At 36.6% G+C, this 24,333-nt stretch overlaps 1 protein-coding gene across 1 annotated transcript in view; it reads right to left on the minus strand.

Moving 5' to 3' along the window:
- Nucleotides 1-20,485, minus strand: part of LOC145690129 (protein FAM91A1) — a 61,614-nt gene extending 41,129 nt beyond the window's left edge. Inside the window, exons 1-5 of the mRNA XM_081764713.1 lie at nt 20,225-20,485; nt 11,475-11,559; nt 10,245-10,454; nt 4,247-4,428; nt 1,967-2,067 (exon numbers count right to left, since the gene is read on the minus strand). Of these exons, the coding sequence (XP_081620839.1) occupies nt 1,967-2,067; nt 4,247-4,428; nt 10,245-10,454; nt 11,475-11,559; nt 20,225-20,296 (650 nt within the window). The 5' untranslated portion in view covers nt 20,297-20,485. The remainder of the gene's footprint in view (nt 1-1,966; nt 2,068-4,246; nt 4,429-10,244; nt 10,455-11,474; nt 11,560-20,224) is intronic.
- Nucleotides 20,486-24,333: the final 3,848 nt, after the last annotated feature.

Genomic DNA, 24,333 nt, shown 5'->3' on the forward strand with positions numbered 1-24,333 from the left:
GATCCCTTACTTAGTCTTGATAAAGGTACCTTGGATCAGAAATAGGACGAAATATCGATAACGATAACAATTCTGTTTTTCATTTTATTTTTCAAATGCACATAAAAATCAACACAGTGAAAAAATGCTTTAGTAATTTAAATTTACTTGCCGTCTAGACTTGTTTATACAATCACGAATATATTTGTTTTCTTCTTAATCTAAGTTAATGAACTGAATGGATTTATAAGACTAAGTTATGCGTGTACAAATAATAAATACAATTTTAAGGAAGCTATATACAATAGTAAGTTAAAAAAAAAAAAAAGAAGTTTCAGCAATTTGACAAGTTTTGTGTGGTTCGCATATCAATAAGCAAGTTTACAAGATCCATTAAAAGGAATGGTTAGGCTTCTCTGAAAGGGAAAAAAAAAGATAATAAAAAAATAAAATTCGTCGCAAGATACAGAGGTACGTTGAACTGTCATTTATCTTCCTATGTATTTGTCTACACGTATTTACTTTACAATTATGAGCTTGAATTTGCAGCATGCCTCACTTCTACACTTATTTAATCCCAAACCTTTTCTATTGAGTAGCCAATACTCTTAAAATTGAAACACAAAGTCAACAAGTACTTCCTTTGATGATAATTTTACCTAAGTGAAACAGAAAAAAATTCAAACATTTCAAACTTCTTTCAAACTTTATTGTATAATGAAATCAAAGTTCTTTAAAGATAGATGATTATATTTGGGAAAAGAAAACACAAATTATTAACTCACATTAAAAACTCGTGATCAATTTTCTTCCCGGAATAACGTTCCGGTTCGTTGAGTGAGTTTCGGTACAGCTTCTTGGAGTTAATTCCCTCAAAATATTAGGATCAAAATAAAATATCTGGAAGATCTCAAGTTCATAATTCCTCGCCAGCCTTACCGCATGTTTTTAATAGGTTATTCTGCGAAGTATACTAGACTGGACCGTATGTTTTTTCTCCAGTATTTCACTGATAATGCAGATCATTGGCGAATCAAACAACCTTTAGGCAAAGAAATACCTGGGGTTTATTTTTCACGTCTATCACGATTGATTACCCGTATCAGCATAATAATAAAAGAATATTTTCTTCCACCAAAAATCGATGGTAATGTGAATCTTACCACAACACTGGAACTACTTTGTACAGTATGGTTTGTGAATCACTCAACTCCTGACTTAGCAGTAACACAACGTTCATTTGGTTCCTTCTTTGTGGGATCTTCCGTACATTTATGAATCAGTTATAAGGATAGTTCAGGCTTGCATTTAGTACGCAGTCAACGTGCCCACTTGGGCATATAAAGTGTCACATTGAAGGTTGTACGTTCTCTTTTCTCTAGTGAAATCGTGTATGTCTTGTGTAATTTGTTATATCAACATATTTTTCTCCTTTGTTCTGTGTTCCCTTGCAAGCAAAGAATGCTTTAAAGAGATCAAGTTTCCTAAATTGCAATGCAGCATATGTCTATGTGATATGATAACTACTATTCTACTATTCTACTATTCTCTATGGAAGAGGGTGCGAAAAATCAAACTTTCTCGAAGAAATTAGTTTTTTTTTTTCTAAAGTTTAGTTTAGAGACCCGTAAAATGTTTATATATATATATATATATATATATATATATATATATATATATATATAACAAAAGCGTCTTTCCTATTTTCTATACGTTACTTTTGGCTTTAAAAGGTTTTCACTATCAGTAACCGATTTACAGCGGTTTTCCGAAATCTTGCGAAAGTGTAAATGTCTCTAGTAAGCAAGCATAGTTTTTTAAACACAAAATTAGCTATGTATTTAATATATACGAAACTCTCCTAGAACCAATTAATTTTATTACAGTTGGAGACACGCAGTTGTAACCTGTACCTAGATATATCAAGGTATCACAAACGTTATTAAATTTACGACACACCCTGGCAAAAGTGAATGAGACTACTTACTTATAAAGAACATGGACGAGATGATAATCTAAATCTCCTGCTTTCTGGCACCCATTGTCAATAATTCTATCAATGAGCTCCTTCTCACCTGTAGATACAAGCTGAAAGGAAAGAAAAAAGTATTATTAAACAGTTCACACATAATAATGAAAGTCGCTTGAATATTTCTTTATTTTGAGTTTAATGTCCCTTTCAGCAGTGAGGATATATGAGAGAGGACCTCGCTGATTAACGTGAAATCCGAACCACATGAGCTCCCGCTGGGAATTGAACACAGGTCTCCCACACCAAAGACGGGTACGCTAACCGCTTAGCCACGAAGGAGCTCACAGTCGCTCGAAGATTATCTTATCAATAAGTGTAAATGATATTTACCTTGCTCCTTTGTATCCCGTAAACGTTATGATGTTCACGTACACATGACCGGTTTCTTAACTACTGTAAGCTTCCTCTCAATATTCTGTGCTTCGAATCGACAATCTAAAACAACAATAATAATAAAGGAAGCTGTTTCATCCTTATATTAATGAACTGCAACCACCAGAATAGGCTGTAAAACTTATTTTCCATCCCCGATTATGTTCAATATGATGGCCCTGGCGATGAACAAATGCACGACATCGGAGCTTTCATTGCAGGAGGTTTCTGTTGCAGTACAGCCTGATCCAGTTTAGGCCACTCATCCTTGTATATCTTCTAGAATACCGCAAGTATTGTGGATCGACATCTTGTGATGTTCTATTTTAATAGGTCAAAGGCACAGAAGACTGCGCAATCGTCTCTATCAGCGGTATGGCGTTACGTGATCATCCTAGAAAAGGCGTGGAACAGGTCCGTGTGGTTTACTACCGTCCTATCTATGAAAAAACACTTGGGATTCGCACGAGCAAGGCAAGTTTCCTTAAAGAGTTAACGTAGTGGCGGGTTTAGGGTACTAAAAGCTTTCTATACACACACACACACAGCGGAAACCTAATGTGAAGGCAAATTCTGCTTACTATATACAGCACGTCTTCCATATAGTATATACAGTCAACATGATTTGACTTTGGATAGCAATAAGAGCACCAGTTTACATCCATGACAAAGCCAGCAGTCACAGTGCCAAAATAACGGTGGCCTACATGGCTCAATATGGTACAGGAGACAAGTACCACAGCTATTCAATTTAGACCTATCCCTGTTAAACTGACACATGCGTCACCCATGGAGTTTCGAGCCTTTAGTCTATTAAAACGGACCATCACAGAACGTTGAACCACAACATTGGCAGACACTGGAAAGAGCAAGGACGAGTAGGCCACACTTGATAAGGCTGTGCTGAATCGAAACATCCTTCAGTGAGAACTCCGATAATGTCATGCAATTGTTTATCACCAGGGCTCTCATATTAAACATGATCGGGATGAAATTTGATTTCACAGCTTATGACAGGCGGGTACAATCTACTATCACACGGATGAAACGACCTTCTGTACAGTAATAAAACAATTCTTCAAAGTCTGCATTAGGATTAACAAACCATGATTAACATTCAATTTTTTTTCTTTTAATATTAACATAATTATAGTTAAGTATAATGAATTGTCACATTTTGTTAAGATTAACTATAACACTTATCTATTATATGCCCTAAAAATCTAAATCGAATTATTATATTCCTGGTAGATTTCTGCAAACAATCTTGTTGCCTTCCACAGACAGACAATAATAAACAGCTTGGGCTTCACAAATTTTTTCACATAATATTAAACTTACAATTAGTTCTGTTTCACAGAAAACACTAAAATCAGCATTAATTTTCTGAAATGTTGATCACTACGCACATTAATTCACAACTTAGTGGTATCAATATAAAAACAATCAGATATTGCTATTTACATATGTACAGTGATCAACATTGCAAAAATTTATTGTTGATTTTAGTGTCTTCTCTGAGAAAAGGACTAAATTGAATAAACCTGTAAGAAGATTTGCGAAGCCGAAGTTCTTCTTAGCGTATACCTAACGAAGGAAACAGAACTGGTTGCCGAAATCTCACTAATATAGTAATCCGAATAGGATTTCTATGGCAGGTAACTGGTGAGTATAAGTTAATGATTGCCTTTGTTTAATATTGTCAATAAAATGTGGTTCCATTTGTTTTTTTCCTAAATAAACAAATTTTAAATTGAGGTGTTTATGTGTTATATTGTGTGAAAACAACAGCATTGTATGAAAATTAAATAATTTAATTTCAGTTCCAGTGAACACGTATCGAATTCATAAACTGTCTCTTACTTTTATATCGTCCTCTGTAATGCATCCTATTTCAACCATCCACCATGGTTCTATATTGATGTCTACAGGCTTTGGTGGTAAAAGGTCTCGAATATTTTTCCTTCGGAACAACTTTCTGCCTGACCTACACTGGTTCATTAGGTCAATATATTCATTCCGTCCGATACCTAAAAGCCTCAAACCTGTAATAAATAACAAGAATATTAATACAAAATAACACACAATGGAACAACAAATAATGCAATTTATTGTGAACTGATTTAACCATGTAATATGAGGAATTTTAATAACATTGTAGACTTAGGAAGCTGGTGGTCATTCTCAAAGACGCACAGTACCTCGGTGGTGGAGTGCTCACTTTTGGTGCGAAGAGTCCCTGGTTCAATTTCAGGCCTTGCTGATTTTGTGGTGGACAACATCGTATCCATGGGTTTTCTCGGAGCTTTCCCGTTTCCTACCACATTCCCATTCTACCAATTATTTCATAATCATTCACTTTCATTAATCGTCTGTCTCCTGTAGCCTATTTGGCATTAAAGTTGGACGTAAAATTTAAAGACATCATTTCATTTTTTGCAATTACCTTCGATTTATGGCACGTATATCATTGTCTTGAAAATGAATTAGGCTTTTGAGTGACAATATAAGCATATGTCACGATCCATAAATTCGGAAGATTTTCCAGAATTTTTTTTTCTTTAATTAGGCACCAATATCAAAAGATTTTTAACAATAACAATGAATTCCGATTTAGTACTTCCTTAAATTTAGATACTAATTTCCTGATTTTTTTATAAATAATATTTCCTGCTTAAGTTCGTTCAGTACACGCATCCTTTAATAAATAAATGACTTTGGAATTTGCTTATCTGCTCCCACAGTAATTTAATGGGAAATTTATTTAGGTTGTCTTGCTGAAATAATTGTTTCGATATATGAAATTACTGCGCAAGTAGATGAGCAATTTCCTTAGCCTTTCGAATATAGAGTGATTCAATAGGACGCAGAATTTGAAAATTTAAGACAAAATTACATTAAAATAGTTATATTTTACATATACCTAATCAGTAACATCTCCAATTTATGTATGTCAAGCATATTTCACCACTACTGAATCTCCATGTATTTATATTTATACGCTCCACAAATTATTGACAACTCTCTCGCAGATGTCTATCCCAATGCCTCCAATCACGTGAATGATTTCAGTCTTCAGTTCCAAAAGAGTGCGTGGTTTATTGACATACAACCGTGCAAATACATCATTCATTGCGGGAATTTTTCGTGAAGCAAGCGAAAGTGTCATTCGAAGTATGGCAGGTTGCTCCATCCTACTGAAACAGAGATCACTAAGTTCCACACTTTCGAGGGTAGGCCACAACCGATTGGATATCACATTACAGTAATGTTCTCCATTAGCGATAACTGTAGTCCCATCATTTTTAAGAAATCCCACACCATGCAGTCGTCTCACCCTCCAGGATTATTCAAAAATTTTAATTTCATCATTCTTGCAGTTCTGCTTATTGACAGATCCCCCCCCCTCTCTCTCTCTGTATGGCCTATGGAACCCGGAGGTTCAATGCCGCGTTCACAAAAGCTCTCCACTGACTTCTATCCTTAGCTAATTGCAGCCAGTTTCTACTTTGTATTCCAATCTCTGCGAGATCCATCTTAATATTGTCCTCCCATCTGCGCCTAGGTCTTCCTAATGGTCGTTTTCCGATTGGTCTTCCAGTCAAGACTTTGAAGGCGTTTCTACTTTCTTCCATTCTAGCTACATGACCCGCCCACCTAAGCCTCCTAGACTTGACGACCCTAACAATGTTGGGTAAACCGTATAAATTATGTAGTTCCTCGTTATGAAGTTTCCACCGTCCCCCATTCCCGTTCCTCTTGGGTCCGAATATTCGTCTCAGGATCTTGTTCCCAAATACTTTCAGTCTATGTTCTTTCCTCAGTGTAAGCGACCATGTTTCCCAACCATACAGAACAACAGGCATGATTATCGATTTATATATTTTAAGCTTCAAATTCCTCGACAGAATTCGCGACAAGAGATTTTGAACCGAATAGTAACACGAATTCCCTGCTTTTAGTCGACATTTAATTTCTTCGTGAATATAATTTTCATCTGTTAATACTGATCCTAGATATTTGAAACTATCCACTTTATCAAAAGTATTATTTAATATTTTAACGCATCCATAATTTGCTGTATTACGGTCCCGACGCACTTCCATGTATTTAGTTTTGTCTGCATTTACTTCTAAACTCATGTCCCTGCAAGCGTTTAATAAGATCTCTGCATTTCTTTCTATTGTTCTCCTATCATCCCCTATTAAATTTACATCATCAGCATATGCCATAACCTGGTGAATACCGTTCAACTCTAGGTCATGGTTGCTATCTTTGATTTTCCTTATAGCGTATTCCAGAACAGAGTTAAATAATAAAGGCGACAACGCATCTCCTTGTTTCAGGCCATTTTCGACGTGAAAGCTCGTGGACAAAAATTTTCCTACCCGGACTTTACTTTGGGATTCATTTAAACATATCTTAATTAATCTAATTAGCTTTCTCGGTATTCCAAGTTCTGTAAGAACGTTGTATAATGTTTCTCTCCTAACCGAGTCGTACGCCTTTCTAAAATCAATAAATAGTTGATGTACCGGGGTACTGTATTCCCACTTTTTTTCGAGTATTTGGCGAATGGTAAATATTTGGTCGATAGTTGATCGATTTCGTCTAAATCCGCACTGATAATCTCCAATAATTTTATCTGCGTATGGGGTCAATCTTGCTAATAGAATATTTGAAAGGATTTTATAGGAAGTTGACAGAAGAGAAATACCTCGATAATTATTACAGTCAGTTTTGTCGCCTTTCTTATGGATTGGAACAATGATTGATTCTTCCCACTCTTGTGGCAATTCTTCCTTGTTGTAGATAAGGAGAATGATTTTGTGTATCTTGTTCCATAATTTTTTTTGCCTCCAGCTAAAATTAACTCAGCCGGAATTTCGTTTACACCCGAGATTTGTGTTTATTTAATTTCTTTATAGCGATTTTTACTTCTATTCGATTGGGTTCTGGAATATATGGTTTTGCGGTTTGTATCTTCCTTTCTCCACGCACATTAGTTTTTGGCTGCGTGTTAAGCAAATCGTCAAAGAAATCTTTCCATCTATTTAAAATGCTATCTGTATCAGTGAGAACTGTTCCATCAGCTTTCTTTCATATATAAAAACGAAGTTGATAGCCTTTCTTAAATTCGTTGATCCCTTTATACATGTCCCGAATGTTTTTATTTTTACTATTATCTTCAAGTTCCTAAATTTTAGCTTTCAAAATATCGCGTTTCTTTTTCTAAAAGTTTTGGAAGTTCCTCGCCTGATGTCTACGAAATTTTGTGTAGTTATTTCATTCGGATTTTGTAGCCTGCGTAATTTTGCCTGTTTTCTCTTCTCTGCTAGTTTAATGCATTCCTGGTCGAACCATGGTTTGTTCCTACGTATTTCCGCGTGTCCCAATTTTTCTTTTGCTGAAATTTTAATGAATGCTATCTCTAATTTCAATCCAGGTATCCTCAACACTAGTGCACTCCGAATCTTCTAAAGCAGAGAATCTATTCGAAACTTCAATCCATTCAATTGACAGATCCATTCAAGTGAAAGTAAGCCTCGTCACTGAAAATTATTTGGTTGTTTCTTCCTTTCATTAATACGATAATAGAGGTTATGGTACAAGCCACGTGGTCTGTGTGGAAGAATACCGAACAGTCAGAGAGTGTATGGTTGTTCTGGGAGCGGATCGGGTAGCACAGTGGTTAACGCATTGGCATGAACACCGAAGATCCCGCATTCGAGTCCCAGTACAGTCATGAACTTTTACACTCTTTGTGTATTAAGGTGGTAGACATTTTTCGATAAATCACATACGTTCGTTCTTCTGATCTATTTTCTAACATGTTCATGATGTTAAGTGTGGGATTTTGAACACTGGAAGAATTGCATTTCCTTCTCAACTGAATTTGTTGTTTGTTGACGTTTAGCGTTCTATTTCAGCTCCGACGTTATATGTGACATGGCTCTACAGTTTAAATGGAATCCGAATTACCATTGTGTGTTCAAATTTTATAATGCTCTCCCACCGAGAATTTACCGAAATGAAACCTTTCAGTTTAACGTCCAACGATTATGTTTTTTAGGCTAAGGGAGACGGATAATTAAGGCAAGTGAGTGATGATGAAATAAAAAAGTGGGAGGGAACGGGAGTATTCCGAGAAAACCCAGGGACACAATGTTGACCACTATAAACTTACTTGGCCGGGGATCAAACCAGACACCACAAGCACCAGAGATAAACGGCACTGAGCCACCCTCTGGAAATTTAACCGAGCTCAAGTGCATTATGGCATTATGAGGTGTTATATATGTTGCATAGTAAAACTGAGTGCTTAACAACACACACATTGATATGGATTTCTGACTGTGGCATTTGGCCAAAGATAAAAAAATGTCCTTCCCTAACCCAAAGACCAATTCCGGAAAATAATCAGAAAGTTTGAAATTTTAAGTATCTTTGCTCAATAAGCTTATGTGCCAATCTTCACCTCAATCACGAAACATCGGTTACATTTTCTATTCCTACTGGATGAACTAACTTGAAATCACTTAAAAGCACTGAATTTATTATATTCAGGTGAGCCTAAGAACACTTTACACGATTCACACTGAAATTCTGGTATTGATTTTGCTAGATTTCCATGACTCAGTATGAATTTTCCCTGACATGTGGCACCGCCAATACTATCATTTATGGTTAGGTTTACAGAATATATAAATAAATAATTTTTTAAATTGAGCTCAACATCCCCATAGCTCTTACTCTGTTATTGCAAATACATATTCTGAGTCAAACTTCCTGTATTGGGAATACAATAACAATATTACCAAACAATAATTACACAGTAACGATACCATTAAAATCTTTACATTCTCAATACACTCAAACATATACCATAATTTGCCTTATTTCATTGATTATAGTTGTATGTATATCTAGTGTCAACAAAACTATCTTCTCCTTCTGTAGCATTTGAATTTTTGATTTAATTTGTTCTTGTTTCAAACCTTGAAGTTTTAGTACATTTCGGAGCTTCTCAAGTTTACTTATTTCTAAAGATAATTTTCTTTTTTCTGAATTTTTCTTATCATCTTTTTGAATCTATTTTGAATCTTTGAGGATACTTCATTTCTATGGCCAGCAAACAAACAAACAAAACAAAACAAACCGACTTTTCTGCGAAATATAGCAGCTTTCCTTGAATTTCTGATTTTCAAGGTTAGTGTGAACTCTGATTTATGAATGAATTAAATAATAATAATAATAATAATAATAATAATAATAATAATAATAATAATAATAATAATAATAATAATAATAATAATCCCGATGGCAGAACTTTTTTTTGTCTTTCTGCGATGAGCTTTTTTAAGTCAAAAATTTTCTGCAGGAATTCTGCAAATTTTTCTGCACAGGCGTGGCAAATTTTCTGCGATCACATCGCAGATCGCGGCATCTTCTGCTATGGAGATAATAATAATAAACTCCTAGCAAAACAGCTCTTAAGGGACCAGGGCCTATCAGCCGACTTGTGGCTCTCATATATCTGAAGTAATGTGTGGTCAATACATCCGTTCCCCTCGTCGTTAATGCTGCTTTTCTAGCTACTTTTTTCTTTCAAGTAGCTCCCAATCTGTCCTCACGACGGTAGGTGGACGCCGATATGCCAACACAATCTGGTGAATATGAACGGCCATCCATCTTTCCCCTAACCTAGATCCGGGGCTGCTTGACTTCGCTGATCTCAGAAGAAGCTGGGTACCAGTGAGGCTAGGCATCTTAAGAATAAATACACTTTGAAAATCTACAGAAAATAAAGAACGCTTAAGAAAGAAAGAAAAAAAAAAGAACTAATTATAGGTGTGCTTACAATCAGCAGCGGTGAAATTCGGTAGCGAATCGTAGCTTTTCTCTTGCTCCATGATGTTTTCCATTACTTCTATGTAGTACTGAAAAGGTGTCATTCGTAGACCTTTCACAACTACATCTGATAGATGATAAGGGTATAACATCAAGCTCTCCTTACTATAAGCGAGAACATCTTCATAGTATCGACGTTCATCCTTTCGAACAAACCGTACTAAAAAGAAACAAAAAACAATACACTTGATAAATTACAAGAAATGCAACACACACAACGATTTATTTATAGATAGTCAGTCAAGGAAGCAAGAAATCGGTCGGCTAGTTCACGAGTTATTAAGCCACAAACATAGTCACTTTCAATTATATATATATATATATATATATATATTTCACTTCTAACTTTCTTAAGGAAATCTGACTTTTAGATACGATGCGACAGTAGTAATCCGAATACGTTGTGTGTTTCAAGTTACACAAATATATATGTATCAATTTTACGATGTTAAATTCAAGGTACTTTTTTTTTTTATTTGTGCACTGAACATTTCACTCAATTCTGTGTTTATAATTGCCTTCAGATGCAGTTATAATTTTAATATTCCAATATAAATACTAAGAATACTTTGTTCACACACAAGTGATGATATTTCATTGTACGTATTAACACTGAAACTTGTACACTTATATAGATATAATGACTACAGGCTTGTTGTAGAACTGAAGAAATGACTGTATCAAGCAGTAAATTGCAGATTAAGTCATATATTCAACCATGGACCGGTTTTTATTACATTTGGCAATGTCCGGAAAGGAGAAGCAGAAAGAGAAAAGCAAAGTGGTTAAAATGAACTGTAACAATAAATACATATTGTAACAATTACATACATTTTTCTCCTGTATCTTAGTTGAAGAAGACAAACATATTATCAGTCAGAGAAACAGGCAATTTTTAAGAGTTTTAACGATAATTAAGTAAGAAAACGAAAAAAATCTCAGGAGCAGTCGGTACTCAGTAAAAACGAGTAATCTGGTAATCCTATTCTGAAGTCAATATTTTGATTTCCGTCGTTCATCTACCGTGCAATGTTTATTTCTCCGTGATAGACTTTAGTTCTAAATTAAAATAAATAGACTTATAATGTAGGTACGATCCATGATAAAACTGTGTCACAATTATTAAAAAGTAACATAATTCACTGCAAACATGAATGGTCGAAAAGAAAGAACAACTCACCAAGATTTCCTCTATGTCGAAGCTGGTTTTTTATGCTGAATGTTACTATACATTTCTCGTATTCCTTCTGTGAATTTCCTAGAAGCTGAAACATAAAATATACCATAAATAAGTAATTTGAATACAAAAATGAACGTAAAAGGTATAAGAATATGGTAATATTTCGTTCAAATTGCCATCCCCATGTAACTATTGTCTGCTTGTTATTAAATAAATCTTACTTGCTTTCCACGAAAAATGGATCAAAAATTAAAATTCCATTACTAATTATCTCTTCGTCCTTCTGCAAAAGATCTGCACAGGGCGGTATGACAATGCCCCCTATTAAGTGCCGATAAACTTACCGGGAAGCACCGTGGCAGTAAATACCTACCTGCGAAAGTAGTCACTTAATGTCTAACAGCTTGTGTTCTATTAGTGAAAATATATGCACCATTTCATTCAATCTTGTATTTAATTAATAGTTACTCAGTCAAGTGATAGTGCGTTTTAGAATACCAGTACAATAGAATACGAGTTTATAGGAAGTAGGAAAGAAAGGGATTGGAAAAAATTACCCCCGGCATATAAGGGAAGTTGCTCAATGAAGGGACATTTCTGATATTTTGTTTTACTGGAATGCGTTATTTATGCAAGGCCAAAGGATATATATATTGCAGCAGTAAAGAATCCCAGAGCAATTTTTAGCGAAGAAGTATATTTCGTCCCTTGGTACATACTAGGTGCTTACCAACGTACACAGATTGTTGTACATAGGGACAACAATATATCCAATGATAACTAATTCTTTTCTACAACTAATTTGTATGTTGTAAAACAAAAGATGAAAAGTACTACTACATAGTCTGCTTCCTCTTCCTCACTAGAATTTCAATTTTTGGTTTATAAAGTAGCCTTTTAAAAACAAAGAACACAGTATATATATAAAACACATACCACTGCAGTTTTATTGGAAGAGTTTCTTCCACCTACGTCAAAGTCCATGGCGTAAAATTCAATCTCTTGAACTCAAACAACATTATATCACTGATGGTGATTTCAAACGATTTTGCTGTCAGATTGATTCTCTAGCATTTCTGCTAACAGATGTGAAAGATGAGATGCAATACCTACATGAAACTGTTCCCCACCACGGCACTGAGCTGCTGGATTATTTTGATTGTACTTTTGTTAATGGGTGTAGGCTATCCATTAACCAAATGAGTAATAATGAGATTGGGAAATCCTGTGAGAAACATAAGATTGAGAAGATCTGCTCCACTGATCAGAGGTTTTCTCACTAGTCAGGATTAAACATCCGAGACTCCAACAAAATCCTCTAAACCCCAGATCCACAAAAAGCGTGTTAAAGCTATTTGCCAACATGTAGAATCGCTTACGTAATATATGTATTGAATATAACTACATGTTTCATATTAGCTTTGATATCTTAATTAACTTAAACTAAAAATACAGATCACTGAAAAAAGCAACGTTTATTTTAAAATAATAACTGAGTAACAGTTTCGCCAATTAACTTCATCAGACACTGTCATCGCATACAGTTGCGTCACCATCAGCGAGTGTCTGATGAAGTCAATATGTTCAGTTAGTTGGCGAAACTGTTACACAGTTATTATTTTAAAATAAACGCTGCTCAGTTCAGCGATTTGTACTTCTAGTTTAAGGTATTGCATAAGGAAAAAACACAGCTTTCTTACAAGGCTGGCTAGAATATTTATTATAAAAAATAAACTAGAAAAGTAACAGTTTCGGAAGTACAGCACTTCGTTCTTCAGACTACAATCTACAACTCTGAGTGTAGAGTGTAGTCTGAGGAAGGAAGTACTATACTTCCGAAACTGTTACTTTTCTAGTTTATTTTTTATAATAAATATTCTAACCAGCCTTGTAAGAAAGCTGTGTTTTTCTTTATTCAGGATGGACACAAGGCCATATTATCGTAATATCTAAGGTATTGCCTAGACGTAGAACGTCACAAGGGAACAGCAGAATTCTTTGCTTCTATTACTCAAATATCGGATTAAGGGGAAGCTGAGTACTTGAACACAGGTGATACATTGATGTATTGAGGAATGATGAGATTTGTTAAGTAGTTTGTATCAAAGTATAATGGCTGTATTTCATATGACCTTTATGTATTGATGTATTTAATTTTCTTTCATGGATTGCAAGTGAATAGTGTGAATAGTTCTGTTTAAAGGAATTCCTGGGTTTCATAGTGACTTCTTTGTAGCTATATTGAATGGTTATTTGGAAGTCTTGTTTTTTACACTTGTCGATGAGTTTGAGATATTAAAGAACGATAGACATTAAATGGAACAAAAAAAAAAAAATCTTCAAAGTGACTTATTATTCTTACTGCAATAAGTTCTGTGTTCTTTTCCTAATTTAATCTTGTTTATTCTTTTCTTAATACGTAATATAATTTTCTCAATTCTTATCTGTATATAATCCTCCTTGTTCTTTTAATAAAATATTATAACTTATTCAGTTCGTTGCTCTTGTATATACTAGTATTTACACGAAATTGTACAAGCCTTGCAGAATTATTTCTTCTGGTCATTTTCTTCGTAGACTAGCAAAATTGAGGGCTATTTTCTCAGCACCCTGTGTTTGTAAGTCATTAGGGAATGATCTTTACAAATAAACAACGTATTTACAGATAAAATACTACTAACCTTATATCTGTACAAAAGTCAATCTTTTCTTTCTTTTTCGGATTTAATTGAGTAGTATTTAATGTACAAATATGTATCCTATAGCGTCCATTAGCAAACATATTTACAGGCCTGTTTGTTGTGACTCCTATGAACTTAACTTGCAGCACATGAGTGTAGTCTCATGTCGATAAGCAGAAATCTTTTCCGAAGGGTAAGAGAGAAATTTCATGAGTGATTTTCACGTTGGAACATATACTCCAATGAATTATATTATTCTACGAGATTTTGCATAGTTTTACATTCAATTTCCTCCATTTTTCATGTTTTATGACCTGCAGCAGAAATTAACTCCTTTGGTACAGTCCGCAGCAAAAAACCTGCAACATGAGCATATAAGTTTATTGTGAAACAACGAAGTCTTTTGTTCCAAAATAAAAGTGAAGGGGAGGACGCCAAGGTTTCTCGTGGCGTGATTCATGCCACTTAGACTTATGTCGATTCCCTGCGCTGTTAGGCGTAGTTTCAGAATAAACTTACATGCTCATGTTGCAGGTTTTTTGCTGCGGACTGTACATGTGTTCCCCTGATTATTCAATTTTACATGGAATTTTACAAATGATGTCTTTAAACGTATCCTGCACCGAACATGTACTCTCATGTCCAAAATTATTGTCGCATGTCTATAAATATGTTGTTGTTGGAATATAATTTGATAACGAATTTGCTCGGTATTTCTTATAATGTTACTATGTTTAAAATCGGCAAAGACATGTATTCATGTCAAAAGAGAAGTAAATAAGAACAAAATAACGAAAATAAAACTTTCTTGACCATTTAGCAATATTTTGTTTCACTCATTCTAATTTTCGTATTTATAATTATTTCCCTAAGAAATTTACCACAAATATACATATTCCGATTATACACATAGTATCAGTATTAAAAGTACTCTGCAAAATCATTATCAAATTATATTCTTACAAGAAGACGTTATAGATATGCGACAATCAGTTTGGACATGAGTGTATGTTGTAGCCTATTAATATTATCCCATTTTGGTCGCAAAAATGAAATGAAATTTTTAAGTTTAACATTCCACGATTATAACCTTTGGGCTAAAAAGACGGGTGATTAAAGTGAATGATTATAAAATGAGAATGTGGGAGGAAACAGGAGTACTCGAGAAAACTACGGACAAGATGTTGTCCACCGCAAACTTATTTGGCCGGGGATCGAGCCAGGGACCCCATGAACCACAGGTAAGAGCTCTACCACCGTACCACTGTGTCCATTTTGGTCGAATATGCCTGAACGTGTAATTAAACATTATAGCTATGTTCAGCACTTCGTTTCTTTTTAACTGCCGTTTTCTTTCTACATTAAGATACACAAAATGCTGTTATATTATACTTACTAATTAAATTAATCGTTTACATAAATTTGTTCTTTATAAACATGTGTTACTATGCAATGTTCAATGTTCAATTCTGCAAAATGGGCATTTATTCCGTTAAGTCCCCTGAGCTAATGAACAGAACTAACTGATTCAAAACGTACAAATCGCATAACAAACTACCGTTTACCTGGATTAGGCTAGGCTACCATATTTGAGAATTCGTTACGTGTTCCATGGGTCCACATGACTTTAGGAAGACAGTGTATATAACACGAATCAACTCGAAAAATACCAACAAACTTTTCCTAGGTGGCCACTAAAAAGCACGAATGCTATCTAACAGAGTCAGAGCAGGAGCGCAGTAGGGATGTGTCCTTAGGAAACAGGAGTGTCAGCGATGGTAAGTATACGAATAAACGAAAACAGTGGAGAAACACTTCCTATGGCATAAAAACATTCTCTTGGGTGTGGGATAATTTTGCAACACTTCTACGATAACCCTGTACACTTCCTTCACATATCACTTATCTTTGTACGAGGGCTATCCAGAAAGTAGATTACGTTTTCGTCTGTGTCCGCTAGGGGCGGGGCTAGCGCGGCCATCTTGGGGTCAGAGCGTTGCGCAGCTCAGTCGGCATCTAGCCGTGCTAGTGAGAGGTTCGTGCTGTGCTCCGTTAAGATACTGTGACGGTTTGAAATGTCTGCGTTAATTGAAAATCCCGCGAGCTGCGAGGTGCGTGCAGTAATAAGGTTTCTGACAGCAAAAAACTGTAAACCGATAGAAATCTATCGGCAGCTGTGTGAAGTGTATGGGGACAACATTATCACTGAAGGTGGAGTGCGATAGTGGGTCATAAGATTTAAAAATGGCCGAACCAATGTTCACGACGAAGATCGAAGTGGGAGACCCAGCAAAGTGACTGCCGAACTTGTCGAAAAAGTCGATGTTAAAGTCCGTGAAAATCGAAAGTTCACAATAACGGAACTTTCTTTGAGTTTTCCACAAATTTCGCGAAGTTTGTTGCACGAAATCATCAGCGAAAAGCTTGGTTACCACAAGTTTTGTGCAAGATGGATTCCAAAAATCTTGACAGAGGACCACAAAAATCAGCGAATGGCTGCAGCGTTGCACTTTTTGGACGCCTACAATAAGGATGGTGACTCTTTACTCGATCGCATCGTTACTGGTGACGAAACATGGGTGAAACACGTGAACTGTGAAACGAAATTGCAATCAATGCAGTGGGGGCACACAGGTTCTCCCCAAAAACCCAAGAAATGCATGCAAACAATGTCGGCAAGGAAGATGATGGCGACTGTGTTTTGGGACAGAAAAGGTGTGATTTTGGTGGACTTCCTGGAAAGAGGCACTACAATAAACGCTCAAAGGTATTGCCAAACTCTGCAAAACCTCAGAAGAGCAATTCAAAACAAGCGCAGAGGAATGTTGAGCTCTAAGATCTTGTTGATTCACGACAACGCCCGGCCCCACACGGCAAATGTCACGCGTGAAGTTCTTGAATCTTTTCAGTGGGAGTTGTTTCCTCATCCGCCGTACAGTCCCGACCTGGCACCGAGCGACTTCCACCTATTCCCAGCAATGAAGAAGTGGCTGGCTATGCAGCGTTTTGATGACGACGAACAGCTGCAAGAAGAGGTAACGAAGTGGTTGAAGTCGCAGGCGGCCGAATTTTTCGACGAAGGAATTTCCAAGCTCGTACATCGCTACGATAAATGCCTTAATTTGAATGGTGACTATGTCGAAAAGTAGTATTTGTGTGTGGCTTTCATCTGTATATAATAAAATTTGTTTCCTATACTTTGTTGATTTTTTATTCCAAAACGTAATCTACTTCCTGGATAGCCCTCGTATTCTGATTTATACGCTTGTGCAATCTACAATAGGGAATCATGCGGAAAAGTTTCTTTCGGTTTTGTGTTTTTGAAAAAAATTGCATGATATCCTTCAGAACACTAGAATTCATTTACAAGAAAATTTTGTTTCTCATGTTTACGAAGGGACTACACTAGGAAAATATAGCACCTTTTCCACTGGCAATCGAGCACACTTGAAAAATATTCTCTTTGTTGCTGCCTTTTTCCAATAACACTTCAGACTATTCACTCTTGGGATGGCATTTAGTGTCTCCCCCCAATCCATCGACGACTCCGGACCTAGTGAGCCATTGTAAACGACTTTGTTTATATGTATACCCACCATCGTTGATGCGCCTACGGGCCCGCTGCCGCGTTTCTGCCCTGACTCGGTTAAATAACATTCGTGGTTTTAAATGTCCACCTAGTACAAGTTGGTTTGTGTATTATGCATTGTACTCTGTACACCATACGTCTACACTGTATCTATACTCATCACAAAATCACAAACCGTAATCACCATTAATTGAGGTAAGAGTCATTAGGCTACCAAGTGCTTTGGGGGAGAATCTAAACAATACCCCACTCTTGAAAACGTAGTTTCCTTTATTTCTTTTTATCTTCACGTCTTTCCTACACTTATCACATTGGGATAAATTGTAATTACGGGGGCCCTGATTTTTTTTTTTCGAGTGTAGCAAGATAGGGATAAGTAGGGTAGAGATAAGAACAGATTACTTTAAGGTTAGGGAAGTTTTGACCCATTTTCATAAAATTAATAAAGTCTAATTTCTCGTTTCTGAGTGAGTATACCAGCTGCAGCGGGCACTGTAAAGTTAACACGAGGTTTGTAATGGCCCCTGCAATTAGAATTAACACCCACATTGCGTTCTTACATTCATTAATGTAGGCCTTTCGCACAATGTCAGTAGACTTTTCTCCTTGTTCGTATTCCACTGCACAAAACCAAACACTGTTATACCAAAGGTTGGTTACATCACAGCCCCCATTAATATTCACCATTTTCTGACTATACTCCCCCCGCAATCGACTACCCTTCCGCTGTAGTCTATGGAAAAACAAATCCATCGGTGCAGTTTTACTGTACGGATCCACAAACTATAAAATGTACAGAAAAATTTGGGCAAATCTTTAATTTGCCCATTTTATGTCGAGGACAGAACCCAATCAACCCCTGCGGGGCTTCTAACCCGTTCCTACTACTACAACTATTACTTGTATAGGTGTAGTTTTGGCGCACCACAAGAAATAATGGCATTTATTCCGAAGGTGGGCGTCCGCTTTCGTCAAGTTTTTTCGCTGTTATCCCCTTTCCACACTTTCTGCAATTTGTTATTAGGTTCATTAATCCGTGTTCTTCACAAACTTTTAAAATATTTTGCTCGTTATCAATGTATTGCTTCACAAATGTTAAAACTGCTAGTTCATTGCCCTTGTACATTCGCCATGTTGATAACATAAATGCTCGTTTCTTTCCCACAATGCAACTGTTCGGTTACCTTGCGCCAAGTAGTTCCCTCCGCTCGCCGTATAGTCCCATGTTTATAACCGCTTATATATAAGAAATAAACATATTTTTCGAGACTCTTATATATTATCAAGCACACAAATGATCAAATTATCCATATCTTTCCTGTAAATTTTAAAAATTTCGCTGGAAACGGACGCCCAACTTTGGAATTTAACCCGAAATAATTGTTAAAAAATTGTAATTTCTTCACTAATTTACTTCCTATTGTCTCCTAAAAGATTTGCACTGGGCGACATGAAAATACTTCACTTGGCATACATAAAATTCAAGGGGGCCACCAGAGATAATTGTTTAAAAATTACAATTCTTTCTCGATTTGCTTATAAATACGGTTTCCGGACGTACAGCATAAGAACTACACTCCAAAGCACTAACCAACCTATGCTAGGTGGCCACTAAAAACCACGAATGGTATAAAACCGAGTGAGAGTAAGGCAAAGCCGGTGGGCCCGCGGTGTATTGCTGGGTGCGTCCGAAGAGAGCAGGCGCGTCAGTGATGGTGGGTATACGCGTAAGCTAGGACAGTGAAAAAGAAGTGGAATTTGGCAAATACTTGAGTTTCAATAGAACTTGTCATGGCTCTACACTAGTAACGTTCCACTTGTAAACATAAAATACAGCTTCTGTACACTGTGCAGAAATACACCGCCGGCGGAAAATAACATCTAATAAAGTCATCTTTCATATGCACTCACTTATTTTATCCACCGTAAAGCACTTGTAATGATTTTACACTAGTAACCCTACACTTGTAAACCTGAAAAGCACCTGTATTACATTGTATAAAATTATATCGCCTGCAGAAATATGTTCCTCCTGAATATATCTTTTCATCCAAAGTATTCAATTTCACCTGTAAATCTTCCAAAATGTGGTGCCCCCAAACTACAAGGATCCGTCTTTACTATCACTATTATTCACAAATACTAATTTCTACCCTCTACTTATTGTATAACTCTCTACAACGACCATACTTGACAATTCTTTCCCGTAAATTTTACAAATTTTTAGTTACTGTGGTGGGGCTTAACGGGTCTAAACCTGCATATGAGGTGTACCTAAACTTAACCTGCACGATCTAGTCTGATTAACAGCAATGTTAACTTAAGAGATTACCCTTGTATGGAAATAAATCTAAACTATCTTTAATAATTCACGAATTTGACCTTACATTGTGTCGCTTTAACTCTCGAAAACTGATTTCCTCTATACTTTACATTTAAGGTTTTAATGTTACAATTACAACTGCTGGTGTGTCACCTACCTGTTTGACATTGTTGGGGAGTTTCGCCCAAGGGTATTTGTTACGGATATGAAACTCAACTTCGCCGTTCATGATTGTAATTGTATGAAATTACATTTGCAGGACACTCAGGTTCTTCGTCTTGTAAAACAAATACAGACATTTATAAACAATATGAAAAGACGCTTCATTTTTCTCAAAGATTTGTATTATCCCAGGTGTTATCACGACATGGCAAGCGATAACGATATACGATTTCTGATACGATTATTCCTCAAGATCATAACAATCGATCTCGAATCACTTCGATTCTGCACATTATTTTCGCGTACTTTCGAGCAACGATAGGTGAGGAGAAATTTTGGTGATTTGGCCGTGAAAATAAGTCGAATTCGAGATTTCAATGAATTTACACGCTTTCTGGCTCTTACGTGCCGAAAAATGCATTTTTGGACGTTATCTATCTATTTGTCCTGGTGCAAAAGAAATTCACTCCCCTAGAAACCATTCCGTTCAACGAATTGAGACCAAATTTTAAACATAAGCGGGCTCTATTCAGATACATTATTTGTGTTGGATAAAGACTTTTTAACTAAAGTGCACGATTAAAATGTTCGTTTCGGGAAACACATTAGCGATGTTTTCCACAATCAGTGACGGCTACAGACTTCTAGAAGAGAAAAAATGAAATGAAATCTGAGTTTTACGTCCCATGTTTGGCTATGCCGGTTAGGCTAAAGGAAGGTATTCTTTAAATTCTCATGTGAGCAGTGGTGTACCCAACGGGGGTCGGGGTTCGAACCTCCCCTTGAGCGAGATATTATGAAAAATAAGTCATAATATATCTGTATCTATCTATCGATATATATATATATATATATATATTGAAATTCTGAGTACGCCACTGGATGCGAGATACAGATATTTCAGTAGGAAAATATAATAAGGAATTTGTCTTTGCATAATTGTATAAACAGTGTATGTCTCACATACATAGTAACTGTTTAACGTACTTTTAAATATTTTACTTAGTATAAAGAATGCAAGCTACCCTAAAAGTGGAAAATAGTTTATGTTGCCAAAAAAGTCTTCAAGTTATTTCTTCAATTTGAATTTCTCAGTCGATTCTATAAAAAAATATTTGGTTACATATTAACAGTGTGATCTGAAACGGATGCAAGAAAGCAAGTAACGAACGAAAAGTTAACGAGCTTTGTTTTTATCCTTATACAGAGTGGGCCAAAAGTCACGAAAGAGTTACAACTGTAAACAATTTTTCTTTACTTCTCATTGTTTTCCATTGATATTTCACAAAGACCAAGCATAGGAGATTGTTTACACTTATGTATGGAATACAATCTTAGGTAGGTGTCCGCCATTACGGGCCTCTCAAATAGGTTATGTGTAGCACATGATTCATGACAGGGATCAACACCTCTGGTCCGAGTGTCCATATTTCTGTACGAATATTATCCTTGAACTGTGTTGTTGTTGTTGTTCTTGTTCTTGTTTGTTCACATATACTTTGTTCTCGTCAAAGGCTCCCATATGCAGTTCGAATAGAGGAGTTGGCCACAGAAAACAATGATTTCATCCCCACGTTCGTGATGAGTGACGAGCGACAACTTCTCGACCATGACTTCGCATCTTAACTCCAATCTGCACTATGTTACATCATGGCTGACAATCAAGATCTTGCAACACTAATCACTGTTGATGTCATTATATAACAAAGAGAAAACGGAACAGTACATCCAGCATAGACAATATCTCATACCGGCATACCAAAGAAGCTCCTTATTGTATCCTCCATCTTGTAGCCATACTCTTCACATTCATACTTTGCACAGATTTCATTTCTATCACATGGAAAATGTCGAAAATTTCAGTGTTTCCAAAGTCTCACAAACCTACCAATTTTGTATCTTCACATCATCATATTCAGATAACCAATACGATCAGTAAAATTTCCGAACGTACCTCGCTCAATCGTCTCCACACTTACCCCACAGAACTGTGCTACATTTTTCAGCTACATTTGTTGTTGCCCAGCACGTAATTTTGAGAGCGCGTGTAGAACCTTGCAATTTGTCTCTCGAGCTGGTGTCTTAAATTTACGTGGCTGTATGAATTTACCTATCGAAATGTGTTTTCTAAATATTCGCTTATACTTTTAAAACAATTTGAACTTGAAACAATAAATAACTAACAAGAAACAAACTATATATTTGTGGCTAAAACTTACATTTTAGATTGGGTTGCCAGAGTGAAATTGAACTGATACATTTGTTTTCTAATTTTTTTTTTTTTTTTTTTTTTTTTTAACAAACAACACAGATGTGCAAAACTTAAGGACGAGATAGATAAGTGATATAAAATATTGGGTAGTCGACGGAAATAAAATGAAAGCCTGGGAACATGTTGCCAGAGGTTTCTAACACGTACACAGGGAGCAAGACGTTTCATTTCTTGACGTCAAGTGACCGTAGCGCCGAATTGATCTACTTCTCCAACATCAAGCAGTTAAATGAAAGGGAAGAAGGTGCCCTGTGGTGGTGTTACTTATAACAACATAGACCGTAGACAACATTTGGGTGACTTCACGCGGGAAAGAATCATCAGGAAACTAGAAGAAATGTGACATGTGTGGCCCAGGAGTTTGGTATTGCCCACAACATTATTACTACGTTCCCAGGCAATGGTATGGAAAGGAGAGATGGTAATGGACCACGGTCAACTATAGCAGAGGAAGACGGCTACATTGTGAAACAGGAAAGAAGGGACCAACATCAAACAGTGTGTGCAATTGCGAACACATATAAGAGGACCACAAGCCCCCATCTCACGCTCTACAGTAACACGTCGACTGCATGGGGGAGATCTCCTTGCTTAAGAGCCATTACGCTATTCCGTTGACACCCGCCGCGTGCGGTGGTACCAAGAATATCAGGATTGGACCGAGGAAGAGTGAGGTCGTGTTCTCTTCTCCGATGAGAGCAAATTCAGTCTGAGTACTGATTCTGAACATATACCCATCTGGTGAGAGGTGAGAACACGCAATAAACCCAAACATGCCTATTGTCGAACATTACTTTAGTAACCCAATATTCTTATGCGGGGGGGGGGGGGCATACTGTTGTACACGCGTATCGACCTCCCAATGTTGAACGTGATACATTCATAGGTCAACGTTATTGTGACGTATGTGTATCTTTTTAGAGGTGCAGTCGGACCCAACTTGATGTGAATGTTTCTTATGGATGATAAAGTGTGTCTGCATTGAACACCACGAATAGCATAGCTCTTACCAGGGATGATATCGAAACTGCACCTTGAATTGGGAGACATTCTATTTATTTCCTGATAGGACTTCTCGAGCAAGTTCCAAAACAGGTGTTCGTTTCTTGCCCGGAAGTGACCCCGCCTTTGCAGGGGCTAAAATATATAGAACATTTTGACCTATTTTCTATAGCGAAATTTTTAATCTTCCGCCATTTCGCACAGAGTTTAATTAGAGCTGTGAGATTTCTGTTATCGTTTTTCTTTTAACACTAGCTTTCAAACGATATGCTACTTGCCCCTCTTTTCAATTGCAAATTTTGAGTTGGACCCCACCTGGGACCCTGCGGGGACCCTGGGGCAAATATTTTCACTTCGCTAAATTATGCTTTTACAATGATGAAACAGGTGTTTTGGCGTTTTGGCATAGGTTTCAACTTTTAGGGGTAGCAACGTACTTTATGTACACCTGCTATAGAAAATAGGTCAAAATGTTCTATATATTTTAGCCCCTGCAAAGGCGGGGTCACTTCCGGGCAAGAAACGAACACCTGTTTTGGAACTTGCTCGAGAAGTCCTATCAGGAAATAAATATAATGTCTCCCAATTCAAGGTGCAGTTTCGATATCATCCCTGGTTAGAACTAGAGAATATGCGAGAATGGACTGGTCTACTTGTTCTCTCAGCTTGACTCCCATCAAACACGTATGGAATGCTATGTGGAGAGGACTTGCAGCACGTACAGATGCGCCAAGAGCTATCCAGCAGTTATCAACAGTGCTGATGGAATAATGGAGCTCTATACCACAACTCATTACCAACTTTGTGAGCATCATAGAAGCACATTGCAC

Source organism: Thermobia domestica, chromosome 7, assembly GCF_964235325.1.
Source record: "Thermobia domestica chromosome 7, izTheDome1.hap1.1, whole genome shotgun sequence".
NCBI lineage: Eukaryota > Metazoa > Arthropoda > Insecta > Zygentoma > Lepismatidae > Thermobia > Thermobia domestica.